Below are 22,961 nucleotides of genomic sequence, written 5' to 3'. Positions count from 1 at the left end.
ATAAATTTAATAAAAAATTTTATAGTGCGTTAATATTGTTAAAATACTGTGCAAATTATCTTGGTTCAAAACAGAAATTTGTCATCTAGATATCCTAGATTCATTAAAAGTTTTCAAATTTTGTTAGAATATAATAAAGAAGTTCTGTTGTTATTTTTTGATATAAAAACATAATTTTAATAGAATAAACTGATGAAAGTTAACACAAAATAAAAAATAAAAGAAACACATGAAAATTTTCATTTGTTATATTTATGAAATAGAAAAATACAAAACATAAAATAATAAATATAAAATATTATCCTTAGTAGTCTTCTAATGAACAACTAATTATCATTTTTAAAATTTTCCCACCTGTTATAATTACCTTAAAATTTGTGTGATTTATAATTTCATTAGTATCTTAAACAAAAATAACTTAACTGAGGTTTTAATAATTAATTTAACTTTAGTATTAATAATCAATCTAAATAAAGTTATAAATAGCAAAAATACATTCAAACAACCAAATACTGTAATTTCCTGCAAATAACCTGTGAGTTATCTATATTTTAAAGTCAATTTGAACATGAATGTAGGTTATCTTTTAATTTTAAACTGTGATTATAAGCTTACCCAACAACTTTTCTTTTGTCTATTTGTTTTAATGTATATAACTTATTTTGGGTATTTGTGATCATTATTATGGAGTCTAATCCTGTATAATCGGTGTTTCTCAAAATTCATTTTTAATTATGTTAATTAATTCTGTAAAGTGTCATTAATTGCAACTGCTCTGTTTATGTTTTCATTGATGCATGTTATACTATGTATGTTTTTGTAACTGACTGTTATTAAGGTATTGTCAGCATTTGATATTTTTTGTAAACTAGTGCTTCTGTGTGTTGTGCTTCAATTAAAACAAATATACTGAAGTTGATCGAAAAAAAGGATGATTAAAAAAATGGGTGATAAATCAAATTTTATGATATGTTATATGCCAGATGATTATCCCAATGTGCCACTATTGGCATGCTGTAAGTTTTCCAACCCTACCATAGAAGGAAGCTCATCTTTGGCTGCACAGGTATAATTATTAATTATAACATATTGAAAATATGTTATAATTAATTTATATTAACCAATGTTTCAAATATTCTGTGTTTTCCAATCCACTTACAAAATAACTTCATCTGCAATGAATTATTATTGGAAATAAAATGAAAAAAAGGCAATGCCTGAGACAGTATTTTAAATTTTATATGAATTAATGACATGTTTTCAATGGCAATTTCAGAAGTATGGATTATGTGATGTATTATTTTTATTCTAGCAATGTTCTGCAGGTTATAAACAGGAAATTACAGTAATTATTTTCTTTGTTTCAATTTATTTACATTTTAATATTTTTACTTAAATACTAAAATTTTCAAAATCATTTACTCAAAAATTGGTTTCAAATAAATATTAAAAAAGATTCTTCAAAGAGGAATTGTTATTGATAAAAAGTTATATTTTAATAACAAACTACTTAATATTTGAAAATGAATTATTATTTTTCCAGCCAAATTTTCATATATGTAAATACAGAAGAACACCAGTTATCCACAGCTGGTGCTATCTTGGATAAAATGGAGGGTCACATGTATTTCAGATTAAAAATATATAAATTACAAATATAAAAGAAAGCTTAAAATAGACTGATGAATTTACAAAATTATTAAATTCATTAAGGTATAAAAAGAGACTTAAAAGTGATATACCATATAAATTAAATACAAAAGAAACGTAAGAACAACAATTTTTTCATAATTTATTATAGAACTAATATGTACGTAGTTTTAAGAATAAAAATGTGTTATTGTAGTTACATTTTAATATGAATGATTTGTCACACCCTGAAATGAAATAATAAAAGGGAACAGAAGTAAATCATTCCATAATACATGTTATTGTTTTAAGCTTTCTTTTATAAATCACAATATAAGAAATATAGTGTATTCATTTACAGGTTTACCTCAAATAATGCAGGACCTCAGCAAATTGGAGCTGAAATAAAAACAAAACCTTTAAATACTAGTAACAGAACTTTAATAAAAAATTCTGAATGTTTTCAGCCTTCACCAAGGCCTGCCTCAGGATTTTTAATGAAACAGGATTCCAAGGTTTTGTTTTTACAGTAGAGCATCGATTATCCGACCCCCGATTAACTGTCACATCGGTTAACCGACCGTGTTCTAGTCGGCAAATTCAAATGTTCGCTAGTGATGTGGCGCTACAATATTTGGCTATGTCTTGGCTACTTTAATATTATTTTTGTTAAATTTTTGCGTGTTTTAGCTGGCAACACTGGCTCGACCATGAAAAGGAGGCCAGTATTTAAACCATGCTTAATTTTTTATTTTGTCTTTATTTTCTGGAAAATAAAGAAATCATTTTTAATGATATAATAGTGGTGATTATTATTCAAAAAAAATTTTGTTAGGCTTAGCATTGATGAAAATTCAACATGGAGTAGGTTAATAGCGATATACTAATATACAAATTACATGGGATATACTAATATACTAATAATGTATTTTTTCATACTTTTCAGTTATCCGACCAACCCCAGTCCCCAACTGAGTCGGATAATCAATGCTCTACTGTATTTGATTACTCCAGTAATTTGAGGAGATAGTTATAAATTGGAGCTCAGATAATTGGAGTTCTACTGTATTATTGAAAATTATATTAAACAAAAAATTAAGCACATGTGAAAGAATTCACCTGCAATTGATAATCTTTCATCAATTAGTTGTTTTCGTTTTTCTTTCATTTCAGAATCTAAATTTTCTACCATTTTATCAATTATGTTATTGATTGTTAATGCTGGCGTTTCTGTTTTTATACTTGTCCGACAAACAGGACAGACTTGTTTTTTCTTGTTTTTCTTCCATAACTGAATGCACATTTTACAGAATGTATGAGAACAGTTTAAAGTAACTGCCTGAAATAAAAAAAATGTTAATCATTGCTTGATGTTTTGCTTTTCTAATTGAATTATATATTATAAAAATGATAAAGAGAATAGGAATAAAGATCATTAAAAAGAAAACCTGTATTGGCCCAAATATAAGTTGACCTTGTATTATTATTTTATTTGCATACAAAAAATTAGCAATTTGCATTAAAAAAGGATTCATTTCTAACTAGAGTATACAGCAATTTTACAGTTACAGTGTTGATTAAATAAATTGGCAGAGTAGGGCCAGAAGCTAGTCGAGAAAGAGGGCGGCAGCCACCAAAAGGAAAGTTAAATGATAAATAGGTCTGTAATCCACACAGGTCATAAAACTAAGTAACCCTTTCAGTTTTATCTCATCCGAGAATTTGGTATTGCATTTCTTACTACAGTAAGTTCTCTACTTATGAACTTAATCCGTTCGTAGCGGTCGTTCAAAAGTCGAAAAGTTCGTAACTCGAAAAGACAATGTTTGGCGCAAAAACTCAAATACAACATTGTTTTTACAATTATGGAATGTTTAGGCTATTTGAATAATGTTGAATTAAGATTGTTAAAGGGAAGTATAAATTCAAATCAATCACATGTACAGTACATTATTTAATAAAATTACTCATTTAAAACAACTACAATGTACATATGTATGTACTGTAAATGTTTTAACATAAAACTTCAAAAATAAACTTACTATACATAAAAAATAACCAACTGCACTTTAACCCGCCATCTGTCGGCTTTGTTTGTAACTTCGAAAGTTCGTAAATAGAGGACTACCTGTACTTGAACAATTAAGAATGTTCGTGTGTTTGCATAGCTACTGAAAATTTGCTCAGTATATGTGTGAATTACCTTTGTTATAACAATGAGAAAATTATGGTAATATGCATAAATTAAAACAGTAATAGTATTTTGCTCATTATAACTGTGAACTCATCATATCCATGTTCATTATAATAGAGTTCAACTGTAATCATATTAAATATGTAAATTTATAATCACAATAAAATTTACACTTTACAACAAAATAGATTTTGTGATAAATTTTCAGCAACTCTTCCCCTATTTTTGAAACTCGCATAATAAATAGAGACTCTTAGGAGTAGACTTGTCGTATTGGGACCTTGAATAAGTTCTCGCTGTTTTTTCATAAAAATTAATGCTTTATTTAAAAAAAGTCATAAAAAAAACATGTCACTGAAAGTATTGTCCATCACTAGCCATTACTTTCTCCCATCGTTCTGGCAGCATTTGAATTCCACGTCGGAAAAATGACACGTCTTTTGAGGCTATCCAAGAATCAACCCAATTTTTGGCATCTTCATAAGAATGGAAGTGCTGCTCAGCCAGGCCATGTGCCATCGATTGGAACAAGTGATAATCAGAAGGGGCAATGTCTGGTGAATATGGCAGGTGGGGTAGGACTTCCCATTTAAGCGTTTCCAAGTAGGTTTTCACTGGTTGTGCAACATGTGGCCGAGCATTGTCATGTTGCAAAATCACTTTGTCGTGTCTCTGCTTGTATAGTGGCTGTTTTTCCTTCAATGCTTGGCTCAAACGCATCAATTGTAGTTGACAGCGATCCCCAGTGATGGTTTCATTCGGTTTGAGCCGCTCATAATAAACTACACTTAGCTTATCCCACCAAATGCAGAGCAGAAGCTTTAAACCATGGATATTCAGCTTTGCCGATGATGTTGATGCATGGCCGGGCTTACCCCACGATTTTCTACAGCTCCTAATGATTCTGCAAGTTCAGCTAGCATCTGACATGAGTCTTCATGAAGTAATGCCTCCAATTCCTCATCTTCAAACTTTTTCGGTGCGCCAGAACGTTTTTTTATCTTCAACATCAAAATCATTATTTTTGAAGCATCTAAACCAATCTCTGCATGTTGTTTCCGACAGAACATGGTCACCATAAGTCTCAACAAGAATTCTGTGTGCTTCAACTGCAGATTTTTTTTGAATAAAATAGTGCAATAAAATTCCCCGCAAATACTCTTTTTTTGGCATAAAATGCGACATTTTTAACACCACGAAAAAAAAAAGTTGTTTACACTTCGGCGAAATGACATATATTGATTTTCAAGGTCGCTTATTGTACTTCCTTACAGATGCATCACCATCTAAAAATACACGCACACAGTTCTGGTAACGCCATCTGTTGTAAAACAGAGAGAACTTATTCAAAGTGCCAATAATATTTTTTTCTCAAACCAGAACAATTTTGAGAAAATACTCACAACAGAAAATAAAACTTATTAGGATAAGTACCTATAATTGAAAAAGCTAAATAAAGAAGTTGTTAACAAAAAACAAAAATGAAAAGCAATTTTTAATAACTCAACTGAATGCACTTTATTATTAAGAAGTTGTTATTATTTATCACTAGTGTGAACTTTATTTAAAAGTTTTATGTTATTTTTAATGGCATCAAAATTAATGCAATTTAAATCAGTACTTTTAAAATATGACAATATATTTGAGGAAGTTTCTTCCACTGCTACTAGGCTTGCCTTAAGTTTTGCACATTTCAAGTGATTTTAATGTCTGAATGCCACCACAAATTATAGAAAATTCTAAAAAGCACAGTTTGCATTTCACTTTGTCAATACGATCACAAACTTTTCTCAAAGATGGATAATCCTTTTTTAATTCATCAGTAAACACAGTTTCTTTTTAGCAGTTTAGAGATTAAATTAATTTAATGTACAGTAGAAAATAATCGCAAATGCCGACTAGCTATTTGAACTCAACTAAGAAAGGACATGTGCAACAATGATATGGACAGTATAAGTTTCAGGTTGCCAACTCTAATTGAAACAAAATATGTAAAAAATGAAAAGTATCTGGATTTCATAGGCTACATGCTGTAAAGAAATGCTGTAAAGAATGCTGATAAAACATCTAAATTCATTAAACTACATGCTACAAATTTTGGGTAAAAACATCTAGACAACATTAAAAGTACTTAGATCTAGATATAAAATATTCAGATTGGCAACAGTAAGTGTAACAGAGGGGATATTTTAATTGCCAAATCGCTATTTTACCCGAGGCTGCACTATTTTTACTTCTTGCAAATTCGGCACTTTTAAACTTTACCAAATAACTGGGACAAAATGACAAACTGGCCAGAATGAAGGGACCACATCATCAAACCAGACAGTCCTGTTCAAAGTAGAATGTCTGGTAAGCCTACCTAGGAGTAAAATAAAAAAAGTTACCAAAACTGGCTGATTCTGCCGAATACAATAAAAACACTTAATTTAGATTAATCAATTGTTTAAAAACAATTGAATAATTGATTATTTACAATTGTACCAAACACTTAGATCTAATTCCTGTGCATAGTTTGCAGGATGCAGCATGGCAGGTCACAACTTAGCTGACATTTAGCATTGCTAAACAATCAACATACTGAATTTTAGCATCAATTTAACTCTGTACAATATGTATCACAGACAGTTATCAAAATCAAAGAAAACTTTAATCAGACTTGAATGTAGGACAAGAATGATTTTTGCCCCTTTAAAACTTGGAAAAAAAATCAACTGATATTCAGGCAATACAGTGTATATTGCTGTATGTGAGATTTCTCCTTAAGAATATTGCATTAAAATGCACCAAATTTGTGCTTAACATATAAAATATATTATATTTACTGTTCATTTTATTATTGCAATTTTATAAGCTAAAATTTAAATGGTTATTTCTTATCAAGAAACTACATAATGTAATCTAATGATCTTTATTTATAATCAAAAGTATAGTAATAGACAATTTTTGGGAAAATAATGCAATTATAAATAATAAATAATAATAAATGTAAATGTAGATGTAGAAATGAAAAAATTCTTTACTTATAAATTTTCTACAGTTTTCAGCATTTAAGTTTATTATGAAATTCTTCTGAAACACATGTAGTCCATTTTTAGTTATTCCACAGGATTAAAAAATTACAATTGATTGATTTTGACAGTAATAATGGAATATACTACTAGTTATTACTGTAACATTAACTTAATGTGTTGTCTATAAATTTTTTTTATCTACTATCTACTTTTTTCTTTAGATTAAGATATTTGTAATCTCTGAAATTATGATATACCAATAGTAACTCTAATATTCACGTACAGTATAATTTAACCAAAGCCAAAATAATCCAGTTTATTAAGTAAATTGATTATTCAAAATATAAGCCCATGAAAGAGTGTTTACAAAAATATCTGATACAAAAAATAATATGTAAAATATCTGAAGGATAATTTTTTCTATATTTCATTTTTATTCTATAATATTTTTACTATTTAAAAAGTACTCAAATGAACATAATTAATAATTATATATTACATTACCTCAATAAATAACTCTGTACATATACTGCATATTAGTTCAGACTCCATTATATCATTTACATGGTCTAAAAGATTAGGTTTTTCTTCTTTACTACAATTTTCTTTTTGATTATTGTCATCCTTCTCTTTTACCTATAATGTTTATATTTAATCAACTTTATTATAATTTGATAAGGATACATTTACCTCAAGTTTATAAAGATAGATAATACTGTAAAGTTTCTCAAGTAGACAATATTAAAGAAATAACAATGTATCTTCCAGCAACATTTAAGCATCCATTCTTAGCTACAACCATCTTATATGAATGACGAAAGATAAATATTAGTTTATTGTCATAATGACCGGATATTCTTAAGTCCAAACTCCAATCCTTTTAACAATATAAGACATTTTAAAAGCAGAGACTGCTCTTCTAAACATATCAATATTGATAATTGAAAATGAATTTTGAGGCAAATATCTGCAAACTTGGTTACTGATGTTATAAATGCATGTTGTTGATGAATGATTACATTGTTTAATGATATGAAAATATATGAAGATTAGAGAAAGTCATTTTGAATAATTTTGTGTTCCAGATGCATCTCAAAGTATACATAAATTATAAACAACAGCATCCAATGCTTTTTTTTTGTTATTCCACTTTTACAGTTATCATTGTAATAGAATTTACATATGATTAAGCATTGTTTATGATAATTAATTTAAGTTAATTCTGTCTAATGCCAAAAAAAAGAAATTTATTATATAAATAAATTAAATAAATTTAATAAAAAATAATAAAATTTAAATAAATTATTAAATATAAATTATAAATAAATATAAATTATTAAATATATAAAATAATAAATTTCTATAGATTTCAAATCTAAACTTAACTTTTAGAACTGGAACAAACTTAAGAATAGTAACTATCTGCCAAGAGATGTTTTGTTCAAAGTTTATTTTTAATATAAAGAATAAAAATTCCAAATGCATTGTTTTTAAATTTGTCACACAAGAGAAAAAATTTAAAAGAAAAATCAAACATGTTCAATACAAAAATAATGAAAATAGCTATAAACCAAATGTATAAATAGCCTTGAATTTTGTATAAAAATTTATACTGACAAGGACAAAAAAAATAGTTGAATTCAATTAGTATTGGAAAATGGTATCTAAATAATTTTTTAAAATTTATTCATAACATGAACATGATCTTTTTTATGTTTTAAATCCATTAAAACATAATATTTTTAGATTTTTTTACTTGTCAATCAGTAATTGTTTCAGACTTATTATTTTTGATGGTATAAGTAACACAGTAATGCTTGCAATTTAATTAATTCAGTCTTTAATTGACACATGTAACCAAATCATAGAATCTAAATATACAGTATGTAATGAGATACATGTGATGAACTAATTCCACAATGTTATAAAAGTACTTTCACTCACAACAGATCTTTCCTTGTAAGCATTCACCAGAACTGGAGTTTCATTTGCCCTATTGACAAACTTCTGTATTTAAAGTAAAAGATTATCAACATGAAGGACAAAACTCCAAAGGTTGCCTAAAAGGAAAGGTCTGTCATAAATGAAAGCACTTCTGTCATTGTGGAATTAGTTTGTCACATATACATACATTTTCTAAAAAAATATTATTATTTTTAAAACTTGTTTCATCGATTTTGAATAAGCCGAGACAGATAGTTATCCTCCTTTACATTCATATTAAAAATTTGTAGAAATTTCTTGACTATGTATTTGTACTGTACTTGCTGCTTTACCAGAAATACCAACAGAATGCAGGCTATAACATTGTTTAAACTTCTCGAACCACTGCTATAAATGTTATGTGCAGGAACATGTGAGTTATGACATATCACATGTTCCTATACATATCTAAAAGATGTTTCTTGCTTTTTCTATAATGATGAAATATGCCATTGTACTTCTTCATCAATCCAAATAAAAAGCACATCTTCCATTTGACAAAAAATATCATTCCTTATTACTTTCTTTGTTGATAACCATGAAATCAAATTATTTACTTTGTTTAAGTCTTTCTTTTAGATTTAATATTAGTTCTAATCATTGACTTAATCGATAAGTTTATTGACTTAAATTGTAATATATTGAAAAAACAACAGAAATAAAAACTAATAAATTTTTTTTTCCTTTGCTTGTTACAGGGCTTCAGGGCTTGGGCAGAGAGCCCTCAGAATTGGTCCACATTGTTATTACTCTTATGATTACTCATACTGAACCAATTTTGGCTTTCACTGTCATCTGTCTTATATCCCTTTCAAACTGCATATAATACAGTGCATCATTTGACACTAGTTCTTCCTTGCATAATTCTGAATGAAAAGGTAGCACAGTACACCACAACCTTCTTAATTTAAATACTACAGTTCTATTATAACACTTATCCTGGAGATTTTTCCCTGACCATGCACTCTTGTCCAATTTAGAGGGCCTCAATTCTACTATTAGAGTGTTTTCCAGGGAACAACACCATTGAATATTAGTAGTTTGTTGCAGATTTGTATCTCATCAACGGGTTAGCCATTTGGAGTTTTCCAGGTTTTCATTACATGTGTAACACCTAAATAAGAGTCAGTTCCCATTGAAAGACTTCTTAGGAAGCATTCTCTTTTGGCAGATCATCCAAGTTATCTGCATCCATATTACCTTCTTCCATCAAACCTATTCTTATCAGGGGATGGAGAACTAGAAGTGTATGACTGGGCACAAGCTATATTTTCTGGTGTAGAGGATCTGCTAGCAAGAGGTATTTTCCTCAGGTGAAAGTAGGGTTTCTCAAACAGGATCCCGGTTGTTTTTTAACCCAGGAAATTTTTCTCATCCTGAGAATTCCTGCAAATTTCTTAAAAGTTCACTTTGTTCTTATTTTGTGTTAAGGTTGAGGAAATTTTGCAAATAGAAAGTATAATTAACTCAAACTGTCAGAATACATTTGTATTTATTAATTTTAAACTTACTTATTAGTTTTTTAAATTTTTGCTCGTTATGGCATGTCACAGATTGTCAATAATCAATACGTAGCCTATTTGTGGCAGGACTCTGAAAATTCTTTACTTGTCAGAACCTGTAATATCTGGAATAATTGTGCTTATGCTGTCTTAATTTTTAACCATGCCCAGTAACTTCAATAACTGTGTAACGCCAGGTTATGCAAATTGAAAAAGGATACAAATGAGTACGAAGTATACAAGTATGAAGTTTTTCTTCATAAACCTGATTATTAAAGACAAATGAACTGCTGAATTATCAGGCTATAAGCTTGATGTTTCTATTAAAGCAGCCAAGGTAGACAAATCAAGAATATTAGACAGCAGAAGAAGTACTACAATCTTGAAAATAAACTAGAAATCTTTCAGGCTACAAGAAAAAAAACACATAATATCTGTCTTCTCTTACATGCATTAAAGACAATTCCACCCACATGAATTGAATCGGAAAGGGCATTCTTGGTAGCAGGAGTTTAATTTGTTAAATAAGAACCAGATCGAGTGATTGGAGTATTGACCATCTTTGCTTTTTAAAATCTTATTATAAAAATTTTCAATAATATTTTGTATTATGTTTTATTTAAAAAATGAAAATTACCTTTTAGTTAGAAGTTTGATCTAAGTTAATTTTTTTTAAATTTTCAACTCAATTCAAAGGCATTTTTGTTGTTGTTGTATGCAGTTTCCAACAAACTTTAATAAATTTTTTCTATTTGTGAAAATTTCTATGTAATTCAAAGGTAATTTTTAATATATATCTTACACAGCATTATTAATATGATTTTGGAGGTTGCAGAATGTATTAAATTACTTTAAAAAATGAAAAATAATTATATCATTTGATTTCAAAATATTTTGTATATCTTAAAATTAATTAATTCTATCCCGGGAAACAGTTCACTTTTATCCCAGAATCCCGGGACAAGCAAAAGACTGGGAAATGAGAAACCCTAGGTGGAAGTGCTCCCATTATTATCTCACCTAAATTTACTTTACATGTCTTTGGTGTCAGTACAGCAATAAATACCCCAATGACAAAAGATAAAAGGAAAAAAATAAGATACCCCAAAGGTTCCTGGTGATTCGACATGGTGAATAAAGAAGATATTTTTAGTATCTGTTTACATGTTTTTACATTGTTAAGATACCCCAAAGATGTTCAGTTGTGCAACACTAGGGACCCCAAAAGCTTTGACCACAGCTTAGAAATCTCAGCAGACACATCTTGCACTATCTTCACATCACAGATTTTGGTCTTTCATATTACAGTACACCTTACATGGAACTGTAAGGAATGATAATCTTCTCAGCTTATTGATGCTTGTTGCTTTCAAAAACATTATTCCGGCTTCATCTTACTGATCATCAAAATGCAGCAGTGTTAGTTGTTGGTGGTATCTAACTCTTTGTGTAAACCCTGTCTACAAGAGATTTGAATAAATGAGCTGGCTGCTCTGGCAGCTTGGTTTCTGCTCCTGTGCATGTCACCTGCCATTCAGCAGCATCAAAAGACATGGCTTGGTACAATCAGTTCCAAATCTTGATGGACATCTGAAACCAAATTTTGATGATGCTCATATCCACCCTAGCCTTCAAGACATAGTTGTACCTCGTGCCTTGAAGGTGCTCCTTGCTGCTTATAAACAGACATAACAGAATTGTACAAATTCCTCTTCTCCCAAACCTAAGGCACTAATCTGTTTGTCTTCATTGTGCCTAGAGCCTCTCCATTTTTGAGAAAAATGCCCATTATGTACACAACAACAAACTTTGATATATGGTCATGTAGTATCTAACAGAAGAGGAATATATCTAGTACACTCTCTTTATTGGCTATTGAAATCCAACTTTCTGCACAACATATCTAGCAACTTGAATAGTACATATTAGCAACACATTTTAAGTAAATCACTACTACAGCCAGAATTGGAGAAGGCAGGTAGCTAGCTCTCCTCCTCATAAACAGGAAAGAAGAAGAAGAAAAAAGTGCATTATACTCTTTGAATGTAGATCTGAAATAAATAGGAACCTCTCCAACATCAGATTTAATTTGTTTAAAATATGAAAGTAATTATCACTCAACAGTCTTAACAAGCATGTTGGCTATGTTCTGTGGGTCTAATCTGATAGTACTGTTATGTTACTCATGGAATGGGTCAGATTACTTTCCTGTAATTTTACAAATACAATTCCACACTTCTTCAGGACTAGTGGAAGAATTGATTCTGGAGCTATTTCCTCCAAGATTCTCTCTGACTTGTCTAAGCACTCTTCTGAATTTTACTTTAATTCACCTGAAAGCAAATGCTTTCAGGTGAATTAAAGTAAAATTAAGAAGAGGCTACTTAGAGTGGAATATTGTGGAAATATGCATCAAACTTTTTTAAAATCACTTTTATATAGTTCTATGAAATTCATTGATGCTTGAGCATTCTGATTGTTACAGGCCCAAAAGTGTGATCAGCTGCTTGAATAATACATTTAGTCAATGCATTTTCTGAGTCCTATATAGTGGGCTACTGCACCATTAAGTGCAATATTAGCATTTTGGTGATTAGACTCCAATGTATTGTTTAAAGCTCCATCAGTGAAATCTAGATGGTATTGCATCACAATTTTTGTGAAGAAAGTGAGAAGTGATCATTGGATAATAAATCATGTATGCTCCAAGATCATTCTTGAAATAAAACAGAACAACATATGAAGAGATCTTTAGCGATACATGTCTGTGTAGGTAAGTAACTTTATTGTGAATGTCAATAAAACAAATTTGGTTATCCATGTAACAAAAACACAAAACAAAATGTATATTTAGTTCCACCACAATTATATATACATGTCAAATGTATATTAATTTTGAAGTATATATAAGGCTACCACTCAACTTCTATCTCAAAAAACTATTCAGGCTGATAGAATGTTTGGTCTTTCCATACTGAAACTGCAATTCAACCTCATTTAACATTAATATCCACCATGTCATGTCAAATTTTCTTTTCTCAGAAGAAAGTGTGTCTGTTTTTTCTTCCTCCTTAAAACTGAAGTTGCAACTTTCCAAAACTAACAAACACTGTCATTTAATTACAACATTCCAAAACCAAACATTTGTTCCATCAAACTTCTTTTCCAAATCTTTTCTTGTACCCAAATTTTTTTCATTCTATGTTTGACAATCCAAATGTTTTTTTCAGATATAGAACTACATCCTTCCCCAAATCTGGGTGAGGGGTGCCCCAGGTACCACTCACCCATGGTAGGGGTACACTGTATCTGAAATTCCATACAGTAGGTATGGAATTTTAGATGTCACAAAAAGTACAAAATTTAAAATGCTTACTAGAAAGAAACTGTAAGAGCTTGATTAATGATTTATTTATTGTTGGACAGATGTTGCTTCTTAATAATATGTTAACTTGATTGTACCAGATGCATGAGGAGTGAGGAAGACACAGCAAAAATGGCTGTCTTTACTGACCTCAGCATGCACTATAGTATGAGTCAGGGCTTATTCCATCAATATGACTTGAAATACAAAAGTGAACAGTACTTGTTCTGTAGCTTAAAGTCAATGCTATCAGTGGAAAAAATACCATTTATCTGTGAGTTGAATTATGAGACTCAGTTAGTGAGATTAGCAGTGAAAATTTCAACATGTCTAGAACAAAATACCATTGTGACTGGCAAAATGCACAATGAACAAGGCTATAAGGATTTAGAAAAGGCCATATATGTTGAATGCCATACAAAAATGAGAGTACAAGGTCTGGTTGGAGGCCATGCATAAAATTGGAAATTTGCCTTGTCCAGTTTCACCATTGCAGCTGACATCATCCTGTAGTGAGAGGTCATGAATATGGACACACCTATGACTGAACAAACAAGTTCTGACATCAAAATTTGTAACTTGGATGATGTAAATATGGAAGAGGGACCAATACTTGAGCATAGTGGTAAGTATATAATAGTTGTCATTGGTGAGCTACAAATACGTTTAAGACTGGACAACCTGTTCAGACAAATGTGTGGATTTTGTTTTTGTTTTTCTTAACTTCTATTTACTATGCAACCCCAGACATACTGTAGTTCTACATTTAAAAGCTTGCAGCATACAACAGTTAAACTCCAGTATTTTTTTTCCTGAATATTAAATTTACTTTGATAGAGTTCTATAGGATCATTCCTCATTCCTAACAAGATGTGTTAAAGTAAATGTAACTGCTTGTGTTGAAAAGTGCATTGGTGATCATGTATGAACATTTCAACAATTCTTCCTTGGGTTCACATCAAGGCAGCCACAAAGCTCATGATGGCCATTAGTCTTCCAAGAATAGGAATGAAACTGGCAGCTAAGCTATTAGAGAATCAAAATCCCTTATATTTACAGGCTCAGAGGGCTACTGTTAGATTCATAACATTATATATGTGCACAGAAACAGCCTGCAAAGATATGCTAAGAGTTACTGGCAAAGATGTAATTTGGTGGGGACAACTATCACTTGCTTGACTACAGTTAGTCATCTTTCCAGAATATACTACTACTACTACTGATTGAGAGAATGTCCTCTGTTTTGAGCTGAATCTCTAAAGGACTATGCAAACAAGAGAACGGCTAACTCTCAGGGACACCATCTAGTGATGTCAGTGACTAAATGATGGCATTAACATGCCACAATAAATGAAAGAAATTTTCTTTTTCATTAGAGTCAATACAGCAATAAGAGTGATAAGGTAATAAATAACTGGTGTTCAGATAATAATCAGAAAATTATTAATGAGCATTTAATCTTAAATTTTGCTATCTATACTAATATTATAGAGGTAAAGTTTGTAAGTTTGGATGTAGGAGGTAATCTCCAAAACTACTCATCTAATTTCAAAAATTCTTTCACCAATATTTAGAATGGACCTTCAAGGTGGACATAGGCTGTATATTATTCCATTAAACATTCATATAAATTAAAAGATATCATCTAGGTAAGCATTATATTTTCAGTGTCAGCACAAGGGGCAAGACGCGTATGTATACAAGATAGGTAATCGTGCAGCTCAGTCACATGGTCAGCGAGATACGCAGTGTACATGTCTGAACTTGTAATCTATATAAATAAAAATGAAATGTTTGTTTGTTCCTAATCTCAAATCTCCGAAAGTTCTTCACCAATTACTTTGAAATTTTGACACAATGTTGCATTCGAATACACGTGTTTTTTTGTATAATATGGATATTGAAATTCCCCTGCGGGGGAGAGGGACAAAATTAAAGCTTACCGTGAAAAACTCAGCTTCTATTATACTATTTTAGATGCAGTTTTTTTCGTTTAATAGGGTATGTCAAGAGAATGTACACTAAGAAGGGATTTTTTGAAATTCCCCCCACAGGAAAAGTGTTATACATTTATAATAGATGCATTTTGAGCCACAACAACACTCGGCTGGGTCTCTAGTATGAAATATGATGGATCTAATAAATCTGGGTGTAAATATGATGTTTGATATTTAAAAGTAAAAAAAAAAAATCTTAAACATTGAGACTGTCAATGAAAAGCATTTTAATTTTTACTTCATATTTATTTCACATTGTATTGGTTGATATCTTTGTCTTTTAGAATTATTATTTGGTGCCATATACGTAAATTACAACTATGATGACTAGTGTATCTGTTAGCAGATTTTGAGATTTTGACAATTGCTCTGAGGCAATTTTCCATTAATCTATGGACTTTTGCCTTAGAACAAAAATGAGTTTGAGAAAACTATGTTTTTGTGACTTTTAAGAAAGTAGCAAAAGTCAGTTTAGTAAGAAAAACTACTCATTATGAACAGTTCTAATAAAATCTATGTTCAAGAAACAATAGTGTTCTTATAAATGAGAAAAATGCTATTAAAAAAATTATGACATTTCATCCAATACTGAAATACAGTTTAGTGAATTTATTTTGTCATTTATAACATGATCTCAAACAAGGTAAATTAAATCTGATCCTTATGAACTCTTAACTTGCTAAAAAGTTCCAGCTAACATTTTTTAAATCTATAGCTTTTCATTTTTTCTTCGAAATTCTCCCTGATAAAATCCCAATTACAGATGCTTGTCTATTTAAAAACCATTGAAAATTTTATACATTTATATACAGAAAAGTTATTTATTTTGCTGCTAATGGCTTGCTTATTATACAGTATAATTGATAATATTTCCCAATGAGTAATGGGAAACATTATCAATTGGAAAAATCAACAAATCTTGACAGCATCATTTTAATAAAGATAGCAGTGTTTTTTCTCTCTTTATTAAAACATTATCAATCTTTTCATGACAGCTGTCCTGTCAAATTGACATATTACTAGTTGCTGTTGCTTTTATACAGTCTCTATATAAAAGTCAAATGTATATTATATATAATATATATTTGACTTTTATATAGTTAAATATATATATATATATATAATATAATATATATAAATATATAAAAGTTAAAATTATATATATATATATGACTTTTTACATTTTTTACAATAATGCCTAATATTTACTATGGCAAAATAAAGCTATTTTAATGACTTTATGTGACAAAAATTTACTACCAATTCATATTTTGAATTATATTAAATTAAAATAAATAATATGAAAGGAGTTTTATACAGAATAAAATAGATTATAAAAATAAAATGTCTTTTAAATAAAAAAAAATTTATTTACTGTATTTTCTTTGTTTTCTTTAAGTTGTGCCTCAGCAAGTAATAACTTTCTTCGTAGTTCTTCTTGGATTTTTTCTTTTTCTTCTAGCTTTGATTTTAAATCATCAATTGCCAGTTTCAAATGTTCTGTATTTGTTTTACGTGGTTCTGTAATTACAGTAGTTTCCAGTTTATTTACATCATTACTTACAAGTTCTATATTTTCTGATTTATTCACATTTCTTATTAATAAATCTTCATTCTTCTTTTCTTTATCAGCAATTTCTTTGATAACCATTGCAATTTTCTTGCTATCTTTGAATTGAATTTTACTTTTTATTTCTAGTTTTACACAGTTTTTATTTTCAGTGTTAACATCACTTTGAACAGGAATTCTTCCACAATCTGTAATTTTTTTCTCACTATTTTCTTTCTTATCATGTTTATTCTTGGTTAAATTATCCTAAAGATTAATTTAGAATTTTCATTTAAAATCAAAATATTCAATAAAAATATCAAAATTTTCTTATGTTAAAATAATTTGATTTAAAAAGTAAATGTAAATGCAATTTATAAATTATACATATATATATATAATTTATAAATTGCATTTACATTTTAAAATTTATTAATAAAATTCTAAACTAAATAAATAATACTAATTTAACACATATGATAATAAAAATAAATGATAGAGAAAGAACTAATCTTTTTAGTACCATAATTTAAAAGTCAATCTGAAAGCAAGTGCAGCTTATGCAATGATGCAGATTATCACTGATTTTAATTTGCAATTATAAACTTGTTTGTTTAACAAGTTTATAATTGCAAATTAAAATCAGTGGTAACTTTTTTTTTGTATAAATTTTTAAGTGTTTTTAAAAAAGATAAAAAGTCTTTTGTGAACAACAGATATTTTCATTTGCCATTGCAATTAGAAGTAACCCCTGTATAACACAGCACTTCTATAGCACGGATTCACTCTAACACAATTCGAGAATTGGGAACATCCCCCATATAACACGGTGCTTTTATAGCACAGGTTCACTCTAACACGGTTTGGAAATTTGGTAAAACCCTCGTACAACATGAAATGTAATAAAAACCGTTACCAGTTGATGATGCTCATGATGAGATCATATAGGATGAATAATCCTCTGGTAAAATATTTACTTAAATAATAAATAAGTATTTTACCCATGAAAAAAATCTACTATATAAAGCTGAAAAACCAGATTCTATCACTGTATGCCAAAAATGGCCACTAGGAGCACCCCTAGCTAGTATTTAAATTAACAATATAAATTATTTTATATTTTTACAGTATAATATTCAGTGTATTATTATTTTTATTTGTAATTTTGTATGCCCTGCTGCCTGCATCCAACCTTTTGACATGTGAATAATAAATCCGATTTAAAGAAGGATTTAACAGCATGTTTTTTAATTTTTTGAACCTAACCCCTTTTCGCACTGTTTCATATAACACGGCAATTTTTTGGATCATAACTTTTGTGTTATGGGGGGGGGGTTATCTGTATTCCCAAAGAATATATACACTACCCTACAATAATGGACCAGACACCAGCGGTGGTGGTGTTCTTATTTAGGGTGTTTTTTGTAGTATGGCCTGGGACCTTTGCATGTTGTTCCTGGTAAATTGAACACCTATGCCTACATGAACGTTTTGGATAATCAGGTTCTTCCTATGCTCTGGCAATTTTATGGAATGGATGAATGTTACTTCCAGGACAACAATGCTCCATGTCATGTTGCAGCCTCTGTCAAGCAGTGGTATCAAGATATGGATGTCAACTGTCTTCCCTGGCCTGGGGACCTATTCTGAGCTCTTCTGATAACTCAACGAGAGCGATACACGAGATATTTGATAAGTCCCCTTAGCAAAAGGCAGTTAACGAACCTTAGATAAATCGCTATTCTGTGCTCCACGTTAAGTGGGTTTCGCTACGGGTAGTCGGTCGAGATGCGTCTGGGTTCCATGCTATCGACAGCTATTACGCTTTAACCAATCACAGTTTAGTTAACATTGTATTTTTGTCACGTGACTGCAACCCGTCATTTTCTAAGCGAAGCATGTGGTTTTAGCATTGTCGTGTATCAACGCTAATGAAATACTTTTGTTTTAAAATGACGAAGAAAGGACAACGAAGCCAGCGAACTACAAGTCGCCAGTTTGAGATGCTCGCTAATTTTATGGAAGAAAATGCTAAATTAATGTCAGGGAAGTTAGATGCTCCCTTTACCGTAAAAGATCGCCAGAAATTGTGGCAAGAAATAGCCGACCGTCTGAATTCCGATGGAGTCGGCTCACAAAAAGATCCAGAAAGATGGCGAAAAGTAACTGATAGCTTAGTCATATATTTATATATTTATATTCAATCATTTTAATTTAAACATATGCGAATGAAACCTATTTCAGAAATAATGTTCATGCTATAGCTACTTACTTTAAATTTTAATAAGAAGGCAATTACAATATTCATACAATATTCATAAACAGTTAAGGTAATTATTTTTAAGCAATACAACAACATAGTTTATTAACTCTCTTTCCAATTGCTCGTGAAGTAAAATCATTCTTACACCAAAAGACGCCATGTTGTTTTCACTTTCATTACGTTCCTAACGGCAGCTTGAGAGTGACCGATAACAAAAGCTTAGTTATCGCACGTGGCTATCGGCACCGAAAACAAAACGTACGGCTCAGAATAGCATTTTCACAGTTGATTAAACGCGAATCACGTGGTTCCGATAGAAACTGGTTTTTATCGTATTTGTTAGCTTAATGATACTACTCAGAATAGGTCCCCTGATCAGAGTCCCAATCTAAACCCAATAGAACATTTGTGGGACGAGTTAGAATAGCACTTACGGACCAAGGAACCACATCCGAAATCTATAGTTGAGCTGGTGACATTCTTGAAGCAGGAATGGGCAAAAATGCCCATAGCTGTGTATCAAAACATTGTTGAAAGTATGCCCAGAAAGGTTGCTAGTGTAATTGCAGTAGCACGTAGGGACCCCCTCCTATTAAAGCATGTATTCTTTACCTTATGCCATCACATCTTGCTGTCTGGTCCATTATCATAGAGTAGTGTATGCACATCTGCAAATTACATCAAAGGCACATGTACAGTACAGTATATTTACCTTGCCATTTATCATCTCCCATTCATCTTTTGTGGATTAATCAAAACTTTAATTGATGTTATTAGATACCTCTACTTTTTTCTATAGGACAGAAATAAGTTTATGAGCAGTTAAACTTGTATCATGAAAGTTGACAAGTTTTTGGTAATTCTCTCTCTATGTAGACTCCCAAAAAATTATTTAAAAGATAATTGTTAATTTTATTGTTAGTTCTGTTTAGAAAATGGGAGATGATCATTGAATTTTATATTAGTGGCATTTTTTTCCTTTGGTTTAATTTTTTTTCAAATTTATTTCAGCATTTATTATTATTATACATTTTATTAATGTATAATAATAGTAATAAATGCTGATTCTACAATTTAATTAAATTGTAGATTGTTTGTTAAGTAAATAGTATTCAGTAAAATAAGTTAAAAATATAATCAATCAAACTGATCATCATAAAGCCAACACCTCCAAAAACTCAGTCTGTATATGGGTTCATGAAATGAGCATGACATCATCATAATTAGGCTGATGGGATTGTATTTTGTTCTAGCATGTTTTTAGAAAGTACAGGAGGTCATTCATAAGTTTCACTTAATTTGAGAAAGAAAGGAAAAAGTATAAAAATGTTAAGAAATGTGTTGTATTATTTTGTAAAAGAAACTACAAAAAGTTTCAGTTTTTGAATTTCATCAAGATCCTGACTTCAGAATGAAATGGTTAATATCAAATTATATTCTGTTCTTACATTATCATTATTACTATTATAATTTACTATTGAAATTGTTTTCTATTGTCTATAAAAACATAATTGATTGTAAAAATAGCTATATTTTTATAAAATTTTGTTAAAATAGATACTTGAAACAAATTTCTTAATCCTCATATTGGGCATATGTAACCAGAAGATACATGGCATTTTTTTCTATGAATTTCTCAAAAATAAATAACAGTTGAACTGCAGACTTTGTATTAGTTCTCAACTGATATATTCTGAAGCAGATTTACAGTGGTTTTCAAGTTTATGACCCTTTTTTCAGAAAAATTTTACAAAAAACAATACCTTTAACTTAAAGATTAAATTTATAGAGTTGGAACGTTTTAATTGTTATATTTTTTATGTACAACTATATTATTTATTAACTGAACTTCAGTTCTGTGAAGAGGATTTTTGTAATTTCAAAATATTACAATGAAAAAATTGGAAAAAGTGTATTGTCAATTTAAAAATTCAAATTTAAAACAATGTTATACCATCTATTTTCCCACTATGTCCAAGCTTGTACTCTTTAATACTTTAATTTTTTCTCAACTATTGTATATGTTACAGGGAATTGGATTGCACAGTGAATATGATCTATTATTAGTGAATGTAAACCTTCACTAAAGTAATCAGTTAATGTAGAACAAATTGTTCATTTTAAAATAATAAATTCATATTCAGTAATAATTGTATACTCTCTTTAATGTGTTTGTTAATCTTGACAGACTGAAGTAGTAAAAAGTAAATTTAAAATAAAACAAAAAAAATCTTTTAATTAACATTTTATTTATTAAAGCAAGTTGAAGAGTTATGATTTAAAGTGCCATTCTTCTTGCATTTACACTTCATATTCTGATAGTCAAAGTGCAAGAACATTTGAAAAAGAGAGATTGTACTGCAAGATTAGGCAGATGCAATCATCCTTAAAGTAACAGTTTTGTCTGAAGAACTCTATATTCAGCTTCAATTTTTTGGGACAAGCCAAAAATTGAGATCTTGTGAATGCTGTAGTGCAGATTCACTGATTATTTTGTAAAGGTGTACATTCACTGATTATCTGCTTTCACTGTAACATATATTATACAGGGTGGGCCAGCGAAAACGAAACGGCAGAGTGTTCGTGTTCGTCCAAGCAAAGTGCTCGGACAGGTCGATTTTACTCTCGAGGGGACATCTTTTGCAATAAAGTTTTTGCGATTTTGAATACAACAGACGACAAAAAATTTTAAAAACTCATTTATTTTGTATTAACTAAACAAGCATTTATTTCAAAAAAAATGTTTGTTTAGTTAATATTCAGAATCGCAAAAACTTTATTGCAAAAGATGTCCTCTCGAGAGTAAAATCGACCTGTCCGAGCGCTTTGCTTGGACGAACACGAACACTCTGCCGTTTCATTTTCGCTGGCCCACCCTGTATATATATTGCAATGATAACATTAATTTTCGTTATTTAATAAAATTTATTCATTTATAAATATTGATATATCTCAGCTTAGTCTTTAGTTAAAATCTAAAAAACTAAATGCTTAGATGGTTAAAGATGTCAATGGTTTCTTATTTAACATAGATGACAATAACGTAATTTCTATTATAAATTAGATATATCATTTTTTATAAACACTGTAATTTGAAACAAGAGATTCATAATTTTGTGAATAGCTTTCTTTCATTATAAATTTATAATAAAAGTTTTTTTTAATATCTTTACATTATTTTTATATCATCATCATAAATTTATGAATTTTAAAGTTTCTCGGTAAAATTTTAAAAATGTTTTACTGGGAAAGTCTATAAACCTGTAAAACATTTTCATAAATAAAACTATGCAGAAATATTTATAAGAACTATCTGTTTCAACAAAACTTTTTATAAATGATCATTATTTTTTTAAATTTCTTTACAAAAAGAATTTTCAAAAAACTTTTATTAATGTATGGAGACTACTCTATAAATAAATATTTGAAATATTTCTTTTAAATTTATTGATAACAATATTATATA

General features: G+C 29.6%; 1 protein-coding gene across 1 annotated transcript in view; it reads right to left on the bottom strand.

Annotated features, from left to right (window-relative positions):
• Positions 1–22,961, bottom strand: part of LOC136980329 (E3 ubiquitin-protein ligase rnf8-like) — a 33,370-nt gene that overhangs the window by 2,678 nt on the left and 7,731 nt on the right. The window contains exons 4-6 of the mRNA XM_067276420.1: positions 17,059–17,499; positions 7,342–7,473; positions 2,749–2,968 (exon numbers count right to left, since the gene is read on the bottom strand). Coding sequence (XP_067132521.1) covers positions 2,749–2,968; positions 7,342–7,473; positions 17,059–17,499 — 793 coding nt within the window. The remainder of the gene's footprint in view (positions 1–2,748; positions 2,969–7,341; positions 7,474–17,058; positions 17,500–22,961) is intronic.

This window comes from Centruroides vittatus, unplaced genomic scaffold (assembly GCF_030686945.1).
Source record: "Centruroides vittatus isolate TY-2023 unplaced genomic scaffold, ASM3068694v2 contig_694, whole genome shotgun sequence".
In the NCBI taxonomy this organism is placed as follows: domain Eukaryota; kingdom Metazoa; phylum Arthropoda; class Arachnida; order Scorpiones; family Buthidae; genus Centruroides; species Centruroides vittatus.
This window is presented reverse-complemented; position numbering and strand designations above follow the sequence as displayed.